The 20,404-nt window shown below is 47.5% G+C and overlaps 1 protein-coding gene across 6 annotated transcripts in view; it reads right to left on the bottom strand.

The window, feature by feature from the left end:
• LOC102445823 (DGAT1/2-independent enzyme synthesizing storage lipids) overlaps positions 1-9,199 on the bottom strand; it is a 35,401-nt gene extending 26,202 nt beyond the window's left edge. For 4 of the 6 annotated variants that reach the window (XR_012901448.1, XM_075920688.1, XM_075920689.1 and 1 more), the window contains exon 1: positions 8,884-9,199. Coding sequence is in view for 3 of the 6 variants with exons in the window: in XM_075920688.1 (XP_075776803.1) it covers positions 8,884-9,199 (316 nt within the window). In the remaining 3 variants the exon portion in view is untranslated. Of the gene's footprint in view, positions 1-5,126; positions 5,214-8,883 lie in introns of all 6 variants that reach the window. The other 2 variants (XM_075920692.1, XM_075920691.1) reach the window with 2 other exon arrangements.
• Positions 9,200-20,404: the final 11,205 nt, after the last annotated feature.

Here is a 20,404-nt window from a genome sequence, read left to right as displayed (position 1 = left end):
CCAAGTGCAGACAATTAGGAAAGGGCAGTAGGGGAGGTGTCAGTGGGAGGGGGGAACATGGTGATGCTGGGAGAGAAGAGGATAAGGGCACTGGGGGCTAGAGGGAGGAGGGGAAGGTGCTGGGAGAAGGCTTGAAAGAAGGGATGGACATGAGGAAGGTGGAGATGGAGCAAGGCATGTGTGGGGGTATGAGGGGAATGGGGGCAGAGGGTGCTGAGGGGGTGGGTATCAGGGAAAAAAGGGCAAAGGGGGCAGGGGCATTGAGGGAAGGGGGAGGAACCAGGAGGGTGCAGGTGCCAGGAGATTCTGGGGGTGAAGCAGAAGGGCAGACAACTGCAGGGGAGGGACCAGCCTCAGAGGAGAGAGGCAGGGCAGGTGTGTAGAGAGAGGTGTTAGGAGAGGGGATGAAGAGGGGTAGCTCACTTGATCAGAGTGGGGCTACTAAAGGAGTGGGCACAGGAGGGAGAGAAGGGCTGGTGGCGGGGGGCAGGTCTCAGGAAGGCTGAGGGCAGTGAGAAGGGCATGAGTCAGGACAGCAGAGGAGGGTGAGGGGTTGGGGGGCAGCAGGCACCAGGGGAGCTGATGGAGCAAAGGGAGGAGACATGGCAGCAGAGGGAAAAAGTATAAGATATTTATTAATAACTTGGGTGATATTTATTAAGAACGTATTAGTAATTACTGTTCTTATTCTTATTCGGAATTTATGCCATTAAAAAAAAAAAACACTTTTTTGGGGGGGAGGGTGACAAGTCCCTTTTTTGTCTGGCGAGTAAGGTTTTCCATAATTTGTCGAGCCCTGTTTATAACTATTATAAAAAGAGTCAGAAATCGAGGCGGGGACAATCTTACTTGTTGTGACAGGGTATCTGCCCCACATTGATCCAATCAAGGGTTAAATCCAACCCTAGGAGAGGGCTAGGGTTGTGGAACCAACAGCTGTGCCGAGTAGCAGCTAATTAGGGCCCAGACTGTATAAATAGGGGTTCCTGGAGAGAGGGGAGACAGATACTTGCTACAATGATGCCCAGGCCTGAAAGTGAGATGCAGGGAGTCAGCCAGGGCAGCAAAAGGCAGGAGGTCCACCCCTCCTTGCCATGGATAGTGACCATTTCAGACTTTGTCCCTGAGGTGAAGCTAGATGATGACTAGCAGTGGATCACTGAGGCAAGGTGGGCAAAGAAAGTAGGAGGTTACCTGAGGGGAAGGACTGTGTGAGCACTGCAACAGGGTGTGAAAGCAGGCTCTTTGCTGGCCAGGCCTCTCGCGCGTATTGCCATCCAAGCAAAAGGTCAACTTCCCCTTGATGAAAACCCTTACACTATATAACTTAAAGATCAGCGACGAACAGGAACCAAAACCAGACCCAAAAAGTTCATGTAAAGTTCGTGCTGGATGTGCTGACTGTGCAATGCCCGAGAGGGCAGAAAAGGAAAAACAGGAAACCATCTCACCCCCTTACTCCTGTCACTTAACAGACAGGGTCTGCTAGCCTATCACAAAAAGCGCGCAAAAGCTTTCTCTATAAAACAGCTTCCCCTCCTGTATCAAATTGAGGAATCCCGAATAAACATTGGATGGCGGATTATGAGCCAGGTCCGAGGACTATGAGCCAGGTCCGAGGACTGATCACCCGAGGGCCACCTCCCGCTCACTGAACCAAACGAGTTCCTGTAGAGCATAACGTATACCAAACATAACGAATACCAAATATGTTGTTGTTGTAGTTTGTGTGTCTGTTAAATGTAAGTATTGTTATCTGAAATTGTTTAGAGGTATTGTTAAGTAGTAGTGTTAAAAGTTTTAGATAAATGATTAGTCTTATAAGACTGATGTAAATGTAACTGTTAATAATCCCTAGTCCCTTGTTAACAACTATTGGGATTTAGAGAAACCTCAAAGAATTTTCTTCACTGTATTGCATTTTGCTTATTGGACATTCTAATAATTATTTAGTGCCTACGTATGTAAGAAATTGATAAAATTATAGTTTATACGTAGAAGCCCTTTAATAAAAGTTTAAAAGATATTTAGTAATAGTTTGCCTGTTTCTGCGCCTCCCTGGGACTAGCCACATTTCCGAACCTTTTACTTTAAACCACACAGGGTAGTACCCTGGGGAAGGATTCTGCAATCTTGGAGGGACCCAGGTCTTGTTACAAGATAATGGAGAACAACGGGTAACAGCAGACAAGACAGTGGCCAGAAGCAGGTGCTACAGGGCTGAACTGATTCCACAAGTGACAGGCAGGTGGTACTGTGGTAGCGAGTCGCAATCTATTTACACATGAAAATGGTATTTGTGACATACCCAGGATACAATCAAGACTGGTGAGTGACTGTACCACTCCTGCCCTCTAGCCTAGTGCTTTTATGCTGTTTTCCTGCTGTAGCTTCCCATCACAAACAGCCTTGGATATTAGTTACTTCCAGATATGTCTGTGTGCTTGCATCTTGACAGTCATACCTAGGTTTCTACCTGCCTAAGTTATACTGCAGGGAGACCTCATCATACTCCCAGTTCTGGATTTTCCCCAGCAATGTACAGTACAGGCAGTCCCCGGGTTACGTACAAGATAGGGACTGTAGGTTTGTTCTTAAGTTGAATCTGTATGTAAGTCGGAACTGGCCAGTTCTGACTTACATACAGAATCAACTTAAGAACCCCAGGCGTCCCCAAGTCAGCTGCTGCTGAAACTGATCAGCAGCTGATTCCAGGAAGCCCGGGGCAGAGCAACTCTGCCTGGGGCTTCCTGTAGTCAGCGCTGGTCAGTTTCAGCAGAAGCTGACTTGGGGACGCCTGGGGCAGAGCAGCTGGGGTGCTACTGGACCAACCCAGCAGCACCCCATCTGCTCTGCCCCAGACGTCCTGATTCAGCCGCTGCTGAAACTGACCAGCAGCGGCTGAATCAGGACCTGGGGCAGAGCAGCTGGGGTGCTGCCTGGTTGGTCCAGTAGTGCCCACGGGCACTGCAGGACCAATCGGCAGCGCCCCAGCTGCTCTGCCCCAGAGTCCAAAACAAAAGCCTGGTCTGCTGGGGGGCGGGGAGCACACTAGCTGCGCCCCCTCCCCCCAGCAGACCAGGGACACGGGGAGCAGAGCCGCAGCGGCAGCGGGGTGCCGCGCCTCTGAGGCTTTGCTCTGGCAAAGCCTCTGAGGCGCGGGACCCCCCGCGGCTGCGGCTTCAGTCAGGGTGCCTGTGGTCTGCTGGGGACCATCCCCAGCAGACCACAGGCACCGGGACCCAAGCGGCAGCAGCGGGCGGGTTCTTGCGCTTCTGAGGCTTTGCCAGAGCAAAGCCTCAGAAGCGCGGGAACCCCCGCTGCTGCCGCATGAGACCCGGTGCCTGTGGTCTGCTGGGGACGGTCCCCAGCAGACCACAGGCACCCTGACTGAAGCCGCAGCCGCGGGGGGGTCCCGCGCCTCTGAGGCTTTGCCAGCGCAAAGCCTCAGAGGCGCGGGAACCGCCGCTGCTGCCGCTTTGACTGAAGCGGCAGCAGCGGCGGTTCCCCGCGCCTCTGAGGCTTTGCGCTGGCAAAGCCTCAGAGGCGCGGGACCCCCCCGCGGCTGCGGCTTCAGTCAGGGTGCCTGTGGTCTGCTGGGGACCGTCCCCAGCAGACCACAGGCACCGGGTCTCATGCGGCAGCAGCGGGGGTTCCCGCGCTTCTGAGGCTTTGCTCTGGCAAAGTAGTGCCCACGGGTACTGCAGGACCAATCGGCAGCGCCCCAGCTGCTCTGCCCCAGAGTCCAAAACAAAAGCCTGGTCTGCTGGGGGGGGGGGGAGCACACTAGCTGCGCCCCCTCCCCCCAGCAGACCAGGGACACGGGGAGCAGAGCCGCAGCGGCAGCGGGGTGCCGCGCCTCTGAGGCTTTGCTCTGGCAAAGCCTCTGAGGCGCGGGACCCCCCGCGGCTGCGGCTTCAGTCAGGGTGCCTGTGGTCTGCTGGGGACCGTCCCCAGCAGACCACAGGCACCGGGACCCAAGCGGCAGCAGCGGGCGGGTTCCTGCGCTTCTGAGGCTTTGCCAGAGCCTGTGGTCTGCTGGGGACGGTCCCCAGCAGACCACAGGCACCGGCACCCAAGTGGCAGCAGCAGCAGTTCCCGCGCTTCCGAGGCTTTGCTCTGGCAAAGCCTCAGAAGCGCGGGAACCCGCCCGGTGCCCCTGGTCTGCTGGAGACGGTCTCCAGCAGACCAGGGGCACCGGAGCAGCTTACGAACGGGGCTTTCTCGCCCCGACTTCCGGGACGAGAAAGCTCCGTTCGTAAGTGCGGATCCGACATAAGTCGGATCCGCGTAAGTCGGGGACTGCCTGTATGTCTTTTATTGCCTAGCCCTTCTCTGGACAATACAAGCTAATACAAAACCCATTTCTATGCATAGAAATGATAAGTACAAACCTTGTTATCACAAAGGGAGTCTCCCAAACACTTCAATTCAAACACACTGGTTTCGATAAAACAATAAATCAAGTTTATTAGCTACAATTAGAGATTTTATGTAATAAAGCAACGAAGAGTCCTGTGGCACCTTATAGACTAACGCTACATCTAGACTGGCATGATTTTCCGCAAATGCCTTTAAAGGAAAAGTTTTTCCGTTAAAAGCATTCGCGGAAAAGAGCATCTAGATTGGCACGGACGCTTTTTCGCAAAAGCACTTTTTGCGGAAAAGCATCCGTGCCAATCTAGACGCGGTTTTGCGCAAGAAAGGCCCGATTGCCATTTTCGCCATCGGGGCTTTTTTGTGCAAAACGGTTGTCAGTTGTCTACACTAGCCCTCTTGCGCCAAAGCATTTGCGCAAGAGGGCTTTTTCCCGAACGGGACAGTCATTGTATTTGCACAACACTGACGATCATACATTAGATCGTCACTGTTCTTGCGCAAATTCAAGTGGCCAGTGTAGACAGCTGGCAAGTTTTTCTTGCCAGTCTAGATGCAGCCTAACAGATTTACTGCAGCATAAGCTTTCGTGGGCAAAGACCCACTTCGTCAAATGCATGATTTTATGTAATAAGGCATCAAATCAGATACTGTTACAAGAAAAACAAAATGCAACTATAGGTTGAACCTCTCTTGTCTGGCATTCTCTGGTAAGGCAAAAATCCATGGTCTGGCATGATTCTAGTTACCTTATTTCCTTATCATTGGTGTGGCCAAGTTTCCCACTGTCCCACAGAGCTTAAGAATGGATGGTGTGACAAGATGCTGCTGTTTACCTATGGGGGGAGGTTGGAAAATTCAAATCCTCGCAGATTTAGAGGAGGTAATAGTTCAATCCCACCATGACACACTCTAGTTGCTAAACATGCATGCTATTTTACAAGGGCAAGTGAGCAAAGAGCATCTTACAAAATGGTTGCTGACTTTACATGCTGATAACATCAAAGTAGATGTTTTGGGTAGCTGGACAACATCTGGTTGACATCCCACACCAGTGTTAGGCTTATCTGGGTAAAACCCATCTCTAGGTGTTCCAGGCAGCCAGCCATAATCAATTAAAGAAAGAGACCTTTGTATGGTTGCAGGATGGGAGTCGTGTGTATTGGAGGGCAAGAGGACTGAGAGCTTAGCTGTTGTGACATGAGGGGAACTCGATAGTTCATACTATTGGCTTTTTACTAGAAGCCTGGTCAACCCAGCAAGCAGAGCTGGCAGCCTTGCTGACACTTTTAAATGAAACAGACCCCACATTTGAGGTAGAATATTGCAGAGAGGGGGATTTGGATTATGTATTTTGTGGAGCCAGTCTAATATAAAGATGGTGGGTGGACAATCAGTTCTGGGCAGCAGATGGCTCCATTATTAAGCATAGAAATTGGCAAAGCAAGTGGAAGAGCTTAGTTGTCCTTTACATGAATGAATGTGGTAAAAAAAGAAGGCACCCAATGCTAACCCTTAGGCTCTACAACATATTCCTTTTCCATGTAAAAGAAAGGCCTTGAAAATAATGAGTTATAAGGCCAGAAGGAATTTAAGTAGGGTTCAAAGAATAACTAATAAAATTAAGGGAAGTTTCTAAAAAGAAGGCTCCTACACAATAGAGATCACAGCAGATAAAAAGACAAATAAAACAAAGAGCTAAGTCTTAGAATAAGCTAGCATGGACCTTCTCATCCCACACAACAGTATTATCCCAAAAATGAGGTCTTATGTGAACCTAAGTGCAACAAGAAAAACTCTTGGTCAGCAAAAAAAGGGGAAGAAAGAAAACTAAATTTTATCTGGATTAAAACTGGAAACAAGGGTGAACGATCTCAAACTGAATTTAGCTGAAGTCAGAAACCACTTGTTTGTGAAAGGTTATAAAAAAGTAAACTCTTAAAAAATTAATTGCCAAGACCTGCCTGACCACAGGGAAGTTGACCAAAATGGGTCTAAGAACCTTTAGCTCATTTGTAAATATCTTTACTGAATGCTTATAAATATTTTATTGCAGTTTGGATACAGTAAATTGCTTATTTAGCTTTTTTTTAGTATGTTTAGAGCAACTATATCACTACTATTTGGCTTCTGAATTTAATAAAGGAATGTACAGTTAAGTTAGTGTTGTGGTAATATGCTGCATAAGAAATAATTCCAACAATCTGAGCACTGAAGTGTTGAGAGAAAGATGTCCGGGTGGCAACAAGTCATTTAGATTTAGGCCTTGGCTTAAATGACCTCTTCTTATGTTGGCTCTGGAAGGATGTCAACTAGTGATACTACTGATATCTTAGATTAGGCAAAAATAAGATGTCAAAGACTGGGACAAAATTGTTTCTGATGATGAAAAGAAGTAGATCTTCTCTTGCCAGAAGAAATCAAGCACAGAAAATGGGCTATCAATCATTCCTTCTTTAGTTATTCCAGCAACTCATTTGTCTTTTTTCTGAGAAGACCATCTTCTTTGAAGGACAGTTCATCTAGTTCAGAGGTGGGCAAAATACGGTCCATGGACTGAATCTGGCCTGCCAAGCCTTTGGATCCAGCCCATGACCTGCTGGGACTCTCAGGCAATCTCCCTACCTGACACAGCCCCAGGCTGCTCAAAGAGTCCAGATGCTGTGGCCATGTGTCTCTAGGCTTGGGTTGTACTGGTGGGGCCACGCCAAGCAGTCTATAGTTCTGTGATCATCTAACAGAGGTAAGCAGTAACTGTCTGGTGCTCGGGTCCCCACCCTCGGGTGGGGTAGACTACTGAGCAATCTTTAGCTCACAGCTGGCAGTACATAATAGTCTTAGGCTCTGGCTCTTTGGGCAGGGCAGAGCTGGGGCAGGCCTTCGCTCAGGGGTGGACAATAATTTTTGAAGGGGGGCCACTTCACAAATTTCTGAAGTGGTCGTGGGCCACCGTGGAAGGGAAAGGGCCTTAGGCAGAAGAGGCAGGACGAGAAGGCTTTCCATGCTTCCCTGCCCACAGGCCCTTAATTGGCCTTGGGGAGGAGGGAGCATGTGAAGTCTTTGCCCCTCGCCCCCTAGTACCTGGTGGTTCCCTCTGGTGCCACGCACCACTGGCAGAGAGAGGAGACTTTGCATGCTCGCCTGTTCCCAGGTCTCAATTGGCCTGGGGGTAGGGGAGCAGCAGGGTGGCTGCCAGGTCAGATCAATCAGCTTGGCAGGCTGGATCCAGCCCACAGAGGCTGTCTTGCCCACCCCTGGGTAAAGGATTTGGGTGCAGGAGGGACTGTGAGCTCTGGGGGAGAGTTTGGGTGAAGGATGCAGTTGTGACCTGGGGCACAGAATTGAGGTACAGAGGTTTGGGTTATGATCTAGGGCAGGAGGGGGTTGTAACCTAAGACAGGGGACTGGGTTGCAGGAGGAGATGCAGGGGTTTGGTTGTGACCTGGAGCAGGAGGGGATTGTGATCTGAGGCAGGGGATTAGGGTGCATGGTCGGGGAGGGAGTATGGGCTCAGGAGGGGCACGGAGGGTTTAGGTTATGTGGGGTTGAGGAGTAGGAGTTGGGGGGGGTAGAGGGCGGGGGTGCCAGAGGCAGGTTCTGACTGGGAGCCTTACCTGTGAGACTCCTGGCCTACAGCCCAGCATGTGCTTCTCAGGCATGACTTCCCCCACTGCAGCTTCAGACCATTGCTCCTCATTCTGACATCTGCCACTACTGAGAACAGGTTCTCTCCATCCCCCATTTAGGAAGTTGAAGACTGCTATCAAATTCCCCCTCGTTCTTCTCTTTTGTAGACTAAATAAGCCCAAATCCCTCAGGCTATGTCTACACTGCAGTTCTTTTTCCGATTCTTTTTTCAGAAGAGGCTTTTCCGACATTTGGCCCGTCTACACTGGGCCAAATGTAGGAAAAACCTCCTCTTTTGGAAGAACCCTTATTTCTTATAAAATGAGGAATACAGAGCTTCCGAAAGAACGTGCTTGTTTGGATGCAGTAGAGTTTAGGTATCCTGGAAAAACTCTGTAGTATAGACATAGCCTCAGCCTCTCCTTTTAAGTCACATGCTTCAGCCTCCTAATTATTTTGGTTGCCCTCCACTGGACTCTCCAATGCTTTCTATAATGGCAGCCCCAGAATTAGACACAGTACTCCAAATGTGGCCTCACCAGTGAAAAATAAAGGGGACTAATCACTATGTGTTTTTAGATTCCAGAATTTTACATAGGAGTTAGCCAAGAAACTGGGAACAGCACGGGCCAAGCAGCAGTGTATTTGCCCTCCTCACCCCCTCACAGTCCATACACATGCCATTCACAGGCTGTAGTGGCCATGCCCAACCCCGTCTGTCAGTGCACACCTGCCCTCACTTGCCACCGCCATGATCTGTTTGGTGCTCATCATCTTCCACAACATTTAACTCCACAAAAAGTTGAGGATACCAGTTTTTAATAATCAAATGATAGCATCTCACAATACAACAGTGTTCAGAGGGAAAAGAAGTCTTACCGTGCCAGAGTTTTCCAGTCACACTAAATAAGGATGCCACCAGGAACCTTGCATTGTCCCAGGCCTTACTGGAAAAATCTTCACGTAAGCTGTTCTTTCTCTTGTAAATGAACAGGAGAAGTTTTAAAAAGCAACTGAAGATTATGAAAATTAAAAGAGGTACAAATAATATTATGGGTAACATCCACAAGAAAAAGACAATATAGTATAAATAGTAGTACTCAACGCTAGTCCAGTCTTCTAATATGTATGTCATCCAGGTCAAGCTAATCACGGATTCCTGCTGTAACATATGGGATTCACTTTCATTTATCATCGTCTGTTGAAATAAATTTGGCAAACTGAATCAAACTGTCTTCATAAACAGCTTCTTAACCTTGCTCCTAGAAAGAGAGAACAGTTTGTTCATTTATTCCTAAACTACAGAGAAGTTACAGATTTGCATTCATTGTATTTAAATGATGTTCTTAATATTCTGTTTTTCTCTTCTGAAATAGGACTTGTGATATATGTTATGGATGCAAACACAAACACACTGTAGTAGTGCCAGAGGAAAATCAGCAGAAGAGGGGACTGACAGCAGCATAGGATCCTGGCCTATGACGGATTGAAGGGTCATGGAAGCCCTGTGCAAGGAGATAAAGAGCAACACTGATGGGGTATGTCTACACTACAGCACTAATTCGAACTAACAATTCGAATTAGTTAATTCGAACTAACCTAATTCGAATGATTGCATCTAGACCTAAAAACTAATTCAAATTAGCGTTTTGCTAATTCGAAATAGCGCGTCTACATTGAGTGGACCCTTCACCGAAGTTAAGGATGGCCGGAACCAGTGCTGGCAGGGCATCAGGTTAGGACTTAGAGCGTGGGGCTGCTGCCTCAGGCTAGCCGAGGGGTGTGCTTAAAGGGACCCAACCCCCACCCGATAGACAGTTTTCAGGGTTGCCCGCTTGCTTGTCTAACTCGATGAGGGACAGCAAAGCAGTCCTGACTTGGAGTGCCCTGAGTGCCCACACTCAGCACATCACAGCACTCGGCCATCAGCCCAGCTGCACTTGCCGCAGGCTGACATCCGGGGGGGATCAATCAGGGGGCTCTCAGGATCCAGGAGGCCCTGAAGGAGAGCTTCCAGTCCGAGGAGCCCACAGAGCCACCCCAGTCCTCCCCATCAGGGCATCGTTCCCCATTCCTCCCTCACCTCCTTCCACTTACCCCTCCCTAGCCCCCTTCCTGATGTAAAAAATAAAGGACACGTGTGTTCAAAAATAGAACCTCTCTTTATTTAACAAAACTGCGGGGGGGGGGGGATTAACCTCTGGGGAGACTGGGAAAAGGAGGTGGGAGAGGGGAAGAGAGAGGGTGGGAGAGGGGAAGGGGAAACCTGGGATGAGGGAGCTGGATGGGGGAAGCCAGGGGAAGGAGGAGGAGGGGAAGTATAAAACTATGGTACGCCATATCTTCAGTACTATGTACAGATGTAGTCTCCTCACCTCAAAAAAGATATTTTGGCCTTGGAAAGGGTTCAGAAAAGGGCAACTACAATGACTAGGGGTTTGAAACAGGTCCCATATGAAGAGAGGCTAAAGAGACTGGGAATTTTCAGGTTAGAAAAGAGGAGACTGAGGGGGAATATGATAGAGGTCTATAAAATCATGAGTGATGTGGAGAGGGTGAATAAAGAAAAGTTCTTCATTAGTTCCCATAATAGAAGGATTAGAGAACACCAAATGAAATGAATGGACAGCAGGTTTAAAACTAATAAGCGAAAGTTCTTCACACAGCAGATAGTCAACCTGTGGAACTTCTTGCCACAGGAGGCTGTGAAGGCTGGAACTATAACAGAGTTTAAAGAGAAGTTAGATAAATTCATGGAGGTTGGATCCATGGAGTGCTATTAGCCAGGGGGTAGGAATGGTGTCCTTGGCCTCTGTTTGTGGAAGGCTGGAGATGGATGGCACGAGACAAATCGCTTGGTCATTGTCTTCGGTCCATCCCCTCCGGGGTACCTGGTGCTGGCCGCTGTCAGCAGACAGGCTACTGGGCTAGATGGACCTTTGGTCTGACCCAGTACGGCCATTCTTATGTTCTTATGTTCTAAGATCAGGGCTCAGGGTTAGGGGTCTCACTGGAACAACTTGATTTTCATGTAAACTTGCTCCTGGGTTCACATGTGGCCTTTGGTGGCCAGGCTGGCAGCTATCCTGCCGCATTCCTGTGCCTAGTGCGGAGGTCGTGGACATTGTAGGCCTCGCCCAAAACCTCGATGAGGTCCACGATCTCCGCACTAGACCAGGCGGGCTCCCGCCTCTTGCGGCTCTGGGCAGGCTCTTGGGAGCCGCCAGCCTGGTCCTGGGAAAAGGTGGAGGGCCGGGTGGCAGCGGGTGGCTGGCCCATGCCGTGCCAGGTGCAGGGTCTGCTGGCTGGGTGCTGGCAGGCTTGCAACTGGCACGGGCACTGTAGCCAGACCGTGCCCCTTTAAGGGCGCCGGGACCGGGAGGGGGGCAGAAAAATTTCCCTGGTTTGTCCCAGAGTGGCCACCAGGGCAACCTGGGAAGGGCTAGCCTCCAACTAGTTCGAATTAAGCGGCTACACAGCCCTTAATTTAAACTACTTAATTCGAACTAGGCGTTAGTCCTCGTAGAATGAGGTTTACCTAGTTCGAATTAAGCGCTCCGCTAGTTTGAATTAAATTCGAACTAGCAGTTTGCATGTGTAGCTGCTATTAAAGTTAATTCAAACTAATGGCTGTTAGTTCGAATTAACTTTGTAGTGTAGACATACCCATGGAGATTAGGTGATTAAGAGAAAGAGTACTGAAATAATATTCCTGAGATTCAAGAGTTTTTATTCAGAACAAAAGTGAATCAAAGGTTTTCGTGGGGAGCAAAAGAGTTGTTCTAAGGCTGAAGATCAAATGAGGAGGGGAGAATTAGGAAATGAGACTGAGAAAGCACAACTAGTGGGTCAGAAGCTACATGAACATGAAAAATATATTTTAAAAGAATTAAGAAGGACTGGGCACAGCAGCCAAAGGAAAGCTAGCAATCAGAGAGCAAGATGATCAAGGTACCAAAACAAGGAACCTTTTCCTTCTTAAACGGTCCTCTCCCCACTTGCTTCTTTTTCTTCCACTGGAAGCCATTATGAAATCTTAACTATAGCACTTGGGCTTTTGATATGATATATAATATATATTAAAAAAAGTTTTTCCTGTGGGATGGCAGAGTGATGTCATCACGTCTCTCGTGTCCCTCCCTCCCCTTTCTCCAGTGCTCGACTGCAGTACAGGGCCTGGGGAGGCCTCAGAGCACCTCTCCTCCCTGGAGGGGACCAAAGCTGTGAGCCATGCAGCCTTTTCTCTCCCCTCCCAGATGCTCCAGTGGGGGGCCATGAAGCCACATGCTGAGCAGCTATAGGAGCTGCGTGGCCTTTCTCCTTCCCCGCTCCCTGGTGCTCCAGGGGAGCAGGGTGGAAGCCACAAGCTGCCTCCCCCTCTCCAGTGATCTAGGGAGGTGGGAGCCACACCTCCATCCCGCACCCCAGCCTCCTCACAGAGCCCCTAGGTCTTGGGATAGCCTTGCTCCAGCCTCCCTCCCTGGCAGCTGGGGGGAGGAAACAGCTAGGGACAGGGGGTGAGGGTGGAAGGAGCTGGAGAGGGGGGAGAGCCGAGGCTGGGCTGGCCTTGGGGGGGCCTGGCAGCTGGGGGGAGAGAGCCACATCTCAGTCTGGCCCTCCTCAGTGGCCAAGTGGAGAGGAGGGGAAGCTGGAGCTGCCTACCCACAGAAAGGGGGGTTGGTAAGTGTAACAAGCAAGAGGCACTGCCTCCAAATATATCATAACATAAACCATAACATAATTAATGCTATCTTTGAGTCTTTGCTTAATACATCGACTTTCAGTGGTATTTGTTAGAACATAAGAACATAAGAATGGCCGTACTGGGTCAGACCAAAGGTCCATCTAGCCCAGTAGCCTGTCTGCCGACAGTGGCCAGCACCAGGTGCCCCAGAGAGGATGGACCAAAGACAATGATCAAGTGATATGTCTCCTGCCATCCCTCTTCAGCCTCTGACAAACAGGCTGTGTCCAGACTCAGGGGGGTTTTCGAAAAAGTAGCCTTTTTTCGAAAAAACTTCACCTGCGTCTAGACTGCAGCCGCGTTCTTTCAAAATTAAATCGAAAGAACGCGGCTTTTCTTTCGACGGCGGTAAACCTCATTTCACGAGGAAGAACGCCTTCTTTCGAAAGTGCTCTTTCGAAAGAAGGCGTTCTTGAATGTAAATAGGGCTTCTTCACAAGAGAGCATCCAGACTCACTGGGTGCTTTCTTTCGAAAAAGCGGCTTGCTCTTTCGAAAGCTCCGCGTGCAGTCTAGACGCTCTCTTTCGAAAGAGGCTTGCAGTCTAGACATAGCCACAGAGGCCAGGGACACCATTTCTATCCCCTGGCTAGTAGCCTTGTATGGACCTAACCTCCATGAAATTATCTAGCTTCTCTTTAAACTCTGTTATAGTCCTAGCCTTGTTCTAGAGTTGTTTTAGGTATTGTGAGGACTAATAAATAATTTTGTGCAAAGGACTTTGAGATGAAGTGATACTACAAAACCCCTAGATTCTGAGCCATGCCCTGTGTAACAAGGTGGCTAATTTGCCAGATATTTGTTCTCCTTCTCCAGCAGTGACACCATCCAACATTCAGTACACTGGTAACAAACAAGAGGATAGATAACAAGGTGGCTTGCAGTCGCATTGCAAGAATACTCTTCTGACTATGAAGAAAGATTAGAACCCCAGCTTTACAGTTTATTCAAGGCGGGGTTGATAACATCACCTCTGAAGGTTGCCTAACAAACACTTCTTATTACAAACCCCTGTTTTAACTTGTTTATAGCTTTGCCAGAATTAAACATTTTGAGATTAAATGTCCCAGGCCAAGCAGAGGGGCCGAAAGAATTGCCAAGCCCCCGGGAAGGTGAGGGTGGTTGGGTTCCAGGCTTCTGGAAGGGGCAGAAGCCGGGCGGGTGGCGCGAGGCAGGAACCGCGCTACAGTCCGGAGGAACGCGAACCCTGCGGCTGCTCCCCGCCGGGCCTCTTGCTCCCCCGCGCAGCAGCCGCCGCTTGGAGCCAGCCTCGCTCCGGAGACCCCAGCTGCTCTGCCCGGCTGCGCGCAAGGCGCGCGCCTGGCTCCGGCTCGGCTCCTCCGCCAAGCAGGCTGGGTGGGTCCGGGCTGGGTTAGCAGCGCCGGGGGAGGCTGCACCCGGGCAGAAAGGCGGGTGTGGAAATCGGCCCACGGCACAAGCGGGAGCCTTTCCCCTCTCAGCCCCCCGGTCCCGAGGCCTTGGGAGGGAGCATGAAGCGGGGGCAAGAAAACATGGAAAACGCTGAGGTGGGCAGCGCTCCGTTGGCGGGAACCGCGCCGCGCCGCGCTCCCCCTCACTGACCTGCAGCCCCCGCCTGGGGGTGGGTTTATTTTGGGGACTGGAGAATTCGCTTCCCGCGCTGGGAGCCGCCGCACCACACACCTTGCAACTGGCGCGACTGCAACAGGGCGCGGGGGCAGCTCTACCTCGGCTTATAACCACCGAGCCGCTCCCTTCCGCGCCCCGTGATAAAGCCCCCAGGGTCATAAGCCTCTGCGAACCTGAGATACCTTGCTCGTTTGGCTCAACTCCGTCTGAAGCAAGCGCAGAGAGGGGTGACTTCGCTCATCTTTTCCTAGATTCCAAGACCAGGAGGGACGTCTTAAAACCTATTTCGGTACTTCTGCTTTGGAAAAAATCTGCATTAGCAGTCCACCAAACTCCTCAGCCAGCTCGTTTAAAAGTTTTGGATGCGAGTTATCTGGGGCTGCTGAATTAAAACAGCCTACCTGTAGTTGTTGCTATTGAACATACTGAAATAAAACTATATGATCTGTTTTCCCCTAAATGTAGACCACATATTTATTGAACACATCTGCCTTTTCTGAATGATTATTGCTATTTCTACCTTTTCCATCCTGCAATGGACCCCAGCTTGTGTCAGGATTCTTTTTTCCAGTATACTTAAACTCCCGATTGTCCTTAACTCTGCTGGACATAGATTTCTGCTTGTGTCACTTTGCTTCCTTTATCAGTTTTCTAGATCTCTTATTTCTATGATTTATATTCATTACTATACATTTCCCCTTTCTTCCATTTATGACATTTTGTATTAGGGTTCATAAATACTACTCATGCCTGGAAGAGGGAGCTATAACATTTTAATATATGGAATTTTGTTTGGAAGAAAGGAAAAAGAGGAGGGAAGATGATGGACAGTTACTGGTGCATAATCATTTTCCTGTGAATTACAGCTGAATCATTTACTGATTCACTTTGCTTTTACCACTGTCAACCACTTTCCAACCTTCCTTTAAAGTAATAGCTTGGATATTCTGATAAATAAGGCATCCTTAAACTTGTGCGCTATGCCTAGACTACGCTCTATTTTTGAAATTCCGATGGAATTTGCATATCTTCTTCCGATCTCACTTTCAGAAAAAAAAACTTTTTCAAAAAAACTGCTCTTCCTTAAAAAGTGAGGTTTACGCAGTTGTTTTGAAAAAGGTTTTTTTCTCCAAAAAAATGCATCCAGACTACTTTCACTTTTGAAAGCTCTGCTTTTGAAAGTGAGATGGAAAGAAAAATTCCACAGGAATTTTCATATCCTCTTTCAAAAATAGAACATAGTTTAGACATACCTTCTGTTTGATAACAGGCATGTGAAGTTACCCACTCAAGGCCAAATTCTAATACAGTAGACTTATGGGCAAAATTGATCACCACATTGATCAGCTTCAACTGTCCTAAGACCATTATTGTTCTGTCGCTGTAGAGTGTCTCCCACCTATTTCCCTCTCCCTCCTTGCTCATAATTAGGCAAAAAACCAAAACCAAAAAACAAACAAAAAACCCCAAACAGATACCTTGTAGAGGAGGAAACAAAACAACTAAGGGACAGAATGTATTATTGAGATGAATGGGAGGAAAGGAAAATTAGGAAAGTGCCAACATCCATTTTCACATGGTTTACCCTCCTCTGACATCTCTAACACTTTGTCTTCACTAGGAAAAAAGGCATAGTCTTAAATAGAGTTAACTCATGGTAAAATCCTAGAGAAGACAAGGCAGTTTTTATGTGAGTTAGCAAATTAATTTGAAGAGAAGAAAGTGATGCTATGAACACTCATCTCTGCTGTCCTTGTAGTGTAAGCAGAACAGTATTTACTCATTACCATTAGAAGGTAAAGAAGAGGTTCACTCCCCATGGTTAATTCACAAGTGTACTTAGGGTCATTCCAAAGTCTATTGAAATCAATTGAAAGATTTCCAATGACTTCACTAGGCTTTGGGTTAAGCTTTTTAGTTGGAAAAAAAAGAGTAATCATTAGGGATAACATTGGCAAATATCTGGAGAAGAAATCAACACATAGTTAATATAAAATCAGTTCAGTGGAAATGAATCAACTCTGGTTCCAACTGAAACTGTGTTTATATATAGGGCTTTGTATATACCATACGTGCAAAAGGTTGGATTTGAATGACTAACCAAATACATTTAATATTAGATAGATTAAATACTGCATTTGATTTTTGTGTATCTTTCTGTTTTTAAATCCCACCAATCTACCCATCACTTTCTGGTGTTTGCCTCTCTCGAACAGAAACATGTCTGTATTACCTGCACATAAGCAATTTACTAACTTTAGCAGCTGTAGACCAACATAACTTGCATTGACCAAAGTTTCTATATAGACATGGCCTAAGATAGGTTTTACAAATCTTTTCTTAAGCCTGTGTCTACACTACAAAGGCTATACAGGCAGTCCCCGAGTTACACGGATCTGACTTATGTCAGATCCACAGTTACAAATGGGGCTTTTCTCGCCCCGAAGGACGCGGGCGGCGGGACCACCCAGACGCGCCGCTGTCCCGCCGCCCGCGTCCTCCGGGGTGAGAAAAGCTGCTCCCCGTCTTCCTGGTCTGCTGGGGGAGGGCCTCCCCGGTCTGCTGGGGGAGGGCCCTCCCAGCAGACCAGGGAGACGCAGAGCAAAGCCGCGGAGGATGCAGGCAGGACCGAGGCACGTCTCGACGGTCCTGCCGCCCGCGTGTCCCTGGTCTGCTGGGGGGGCCCCCCCAGCAGACCAGGGAGATGCGGAGCAAAGCCGCGGAGGACGTGGGCAGCAGGACAGCCCAGACGCACCGCGGTCCCGCTGCCCGTGTCCTCCGCGGCTTTGCTCCGCGTCTCCCTGATCTGCTGGGGGAGGGCCCCCTCAGCAGACCAGGGAGATGCGGAGCAAAACCACAGAGGATGCGGGCGGGATCGCGGCATGTCTCGGCAGTCCCGCCGCCCGCGTCTCCCTGGTCTGCTGGGGGGGGCGCAGCTAGCGCTCCCCCCCCCAGCAGACCAGGCTTTTCTAGCGGACGCCTGGGGTAGAGCAGCTGGTCCAACCCAGCAGCACCCCAGCTGCTCTGCCCCAGGCGTCCTGATTCAGCCGCTTCTGAAACTGAGCAGCAGCTGACTACAGGAAGCCCGAGGCAGAGTTGCTCTACCCCGGGCTTTCTGGAATCAGCCGCTGATCAGTTTCAGCAGCAGCTGACTTGGGGACACCTGGGGTAGAGCTGCTGGGGTGCTGCCAGGTTGGTCCCCGCAGCGCTGAGGTGCGGCGCTGCGGGGACCAACCCGATAGCGCCCCAGCTGCTCTGTCTCAGGCGTCCAGATTCAGCCGCTGTTGAAACTGATCAGCAGCTGATTCCAGGAAGCCCAGGGCAGAGCAACTCTGCCTCAGGCTTCCTGTAGTCAGCCGCTGGTCAGTTTCAGAAGCGGCTGAATCTGGACGCAAGTTCCGACTTACATACAAATTCAATTTAAGAACAAACCTACAGTCCCTATCTTGTATGTAACCCGGGGACTGCCTGTACTTGCATAGTTATGTCAGTGTAGCTATGCTAGCATAACACTGTAGTGTAGATGCAGCCTACATCAATGAGAGTACATCTAGACTACAAGCCTGTTTCGAAAAAGAACATCTAGGCTACAAGCAGATTTTTCAAAAAAAAATCTAGACGCTCTCTTTCAAAAAAGCACAGTTTGCATTCAATAGCGCCTTTTTTCTAAAGAGAACTTTTGAAAAAAAATACAGGACTATGTAGCACTTTAAAGACTAACAAGATGGTTTATTAGATGATGAGCTTTCGTGGGCCAGACCCACTTCCTCAGATCAAATAGTGGAAGAAAATAGTCACAACTATATATACCAAAGGATACAATTTAAAAAAATGAACACATATGAAAAGGACAAATCAAATTTCAGAACAGAAGGAGGATGCGGGGGGGAGGAGGAAGGTAAATGTCTGTGAGCTAATGGTATTAGAGGTGATAATTGGGGAAGCTATCTTTGTAATGTATTTGATTTGTCCTTTTCATATGTGTTCATTTTTTTAAATTGTATCCTTTGGTATATATGGTTGTGACTATTTTCTTCCACTATTTGATCTGAGGAAGTGGGTCTGGCCCACGAAAGCTCATCATCTAATAAACCATCTTGTTAGTTGTTAAAGTGCTACATAGTCCTGTATTTTGTTTCAGCTACACCAGACTAACACGGCTACATTTCTATCACTATTTTGAAAAAAGGCATTATTCCTCATAAAATGAGGTTTACCATGATCGAAAAAACTGCCCGTTCTTTTGATTTACTTTTGAAAGAACACGGCTGCAGTCTAGATGCAGGTGAAGTTTTTTCGAAAAAGGCTACTTTAAAAAAAAAAAAACCTGCAGACATATCCTGAGAGAGGTGTTTGCCAGTGCAGGAATATCACCTTCCTGAATGATGGTAACTATATTAATGGAATCATTCTTCTATTAGCATAACTGTGTCTACGCTGGAGGTGAGATTGGGATATAGTCACATCAGTCAGGGCTGTGGCTTTGTTGACCTAACTTTTCAGTGTATACCAAGCCTAAAATATGTTTGTTAACCCTCCACGTGTTCTTAATAAAGGCCTCAAGGACAAGCTTTCCTCTGAGTCATGATTATATGAATCACATCCCTTTCCTTGTTCATTCTTGTGACAATTAAACTGATTGCTATCATGGAAAAGAAATGGGGAAATCTTTTAATGTCATGTTCTTTCCATGCAATTTACCAGCTTATAACAAGTCAAACCAGTCCCTCCATATGTACCCAGCAAGTAATCTATGCACCACTGTTTGGAAACCTCAGTTGCAAGAGTGAGAGTGGCAGAGAAGAGTGTTTTGAGATGAAAACTAGCGCTGCTGGAATCTCAGAATTCCATTCCTCAGGAAATTCCAACATTTAAAATTTCCTTTAGTCCTGAATCAGAATGAAAAAAGTAAACATTTCAAAAATTCCCACAAAAAAAATATGTTTACATTTTGTTTTGGCAATATCTACACTAACTTATCAAAACTTTTATGTATATTATAATATAAATGTCAAAATGATAACTGAAATGAAGCACTTTGCAAATGTCTCATCAAACATTTTGACAAAAATCAGTATGTCTAATTAAATTAAACCTGTAAAAGGTCCCCGTTTAATTGAATTAGCATTTTCCAACAGAAAACAGTTCTGTCAGAATTTTCAATCAGTTCTAATTAAACAATGTTCAAATCTATGAAGAATTATGAGAATTTAAGACAATGAATTCATAAGTCAATGATATTACAACCACAGCTGTGTGTTGGTGAGGAACTGTGTAACAATGAGTGAGGTACTGTACAAAGGCATTACTTTATAAGAAACTAATAGACAGGATATTTTATATTTGCCTCATATCCTTAAAAAGTAACAATTTAAATACAAGACACTGGTGATTTCTCTTTTCAAATAAAGAATCACATTACTGTTGGGGTTCCTCTGGGCTAATGAAAAATAAATAAATAACAGGCAATTCTCTTTCATTGATTGTATATATTGTTAGCTGGCCCTATAAATCCATACTCATAAATATTAAAAGTAGCAATTTTAAAATATATATATAATACAACACTAAGACTCTAAATTTAAATACACAAGTCAGGAAATAGCTAAGATTCTTATGGTAACTCAGCCTATGTTACACATCTATCTATCTATCTATTTTAGAGTGCATCTGTCTGTCTGTTTGTCTGTCTGCAAGCCCATTTGTTCAAGACCTCCTACTAAATGGAAAGAGCTAGAGTCACCAAATTTATACTATTATATACTAATATTTCCAGTTATTTCTGTTTATTCCCTATATGCCTTACTTTTGTGTATAAACTTCTAGGCTATGTCTAGACTGGCATGATTTTCCGCAAATGCTTTTAACGGAAAAGTTTTCTGTTAAAAGCATTTGTGGAAAAGAGCATCTAGATTGGCACGGACGCTTTTCCGCAAAAGCACTTTTTGCGGAAAAGCGTCCTTGCCGATCTAGACGCACTTTTACGCAAAAAAGCCCCAATGGCCATTTTCGCGATCAGGGCTTTTTTGCACAAAACAAATCAGAGCTG

This window comes from Pelodiscus sinensis, chromosome 2 (genome assembly GCF_049634645.1).
Source record: "Pelodiscus sinensis isolate JC-2024 chromosome 2, ASM4963464v1, whole genome shotgun sequence".
Lineage (NCBI taxonomy): Eukaryota > Metazoa > Chordata > Testudines > Trionychidae > Pelodiscus > Pelodiscus sinensis.
The sequence above is the reverse complement of the archived record's forward strand: the minus strand, read 5'-3'. Positions and strand labels throughout refer to the sequence as shown.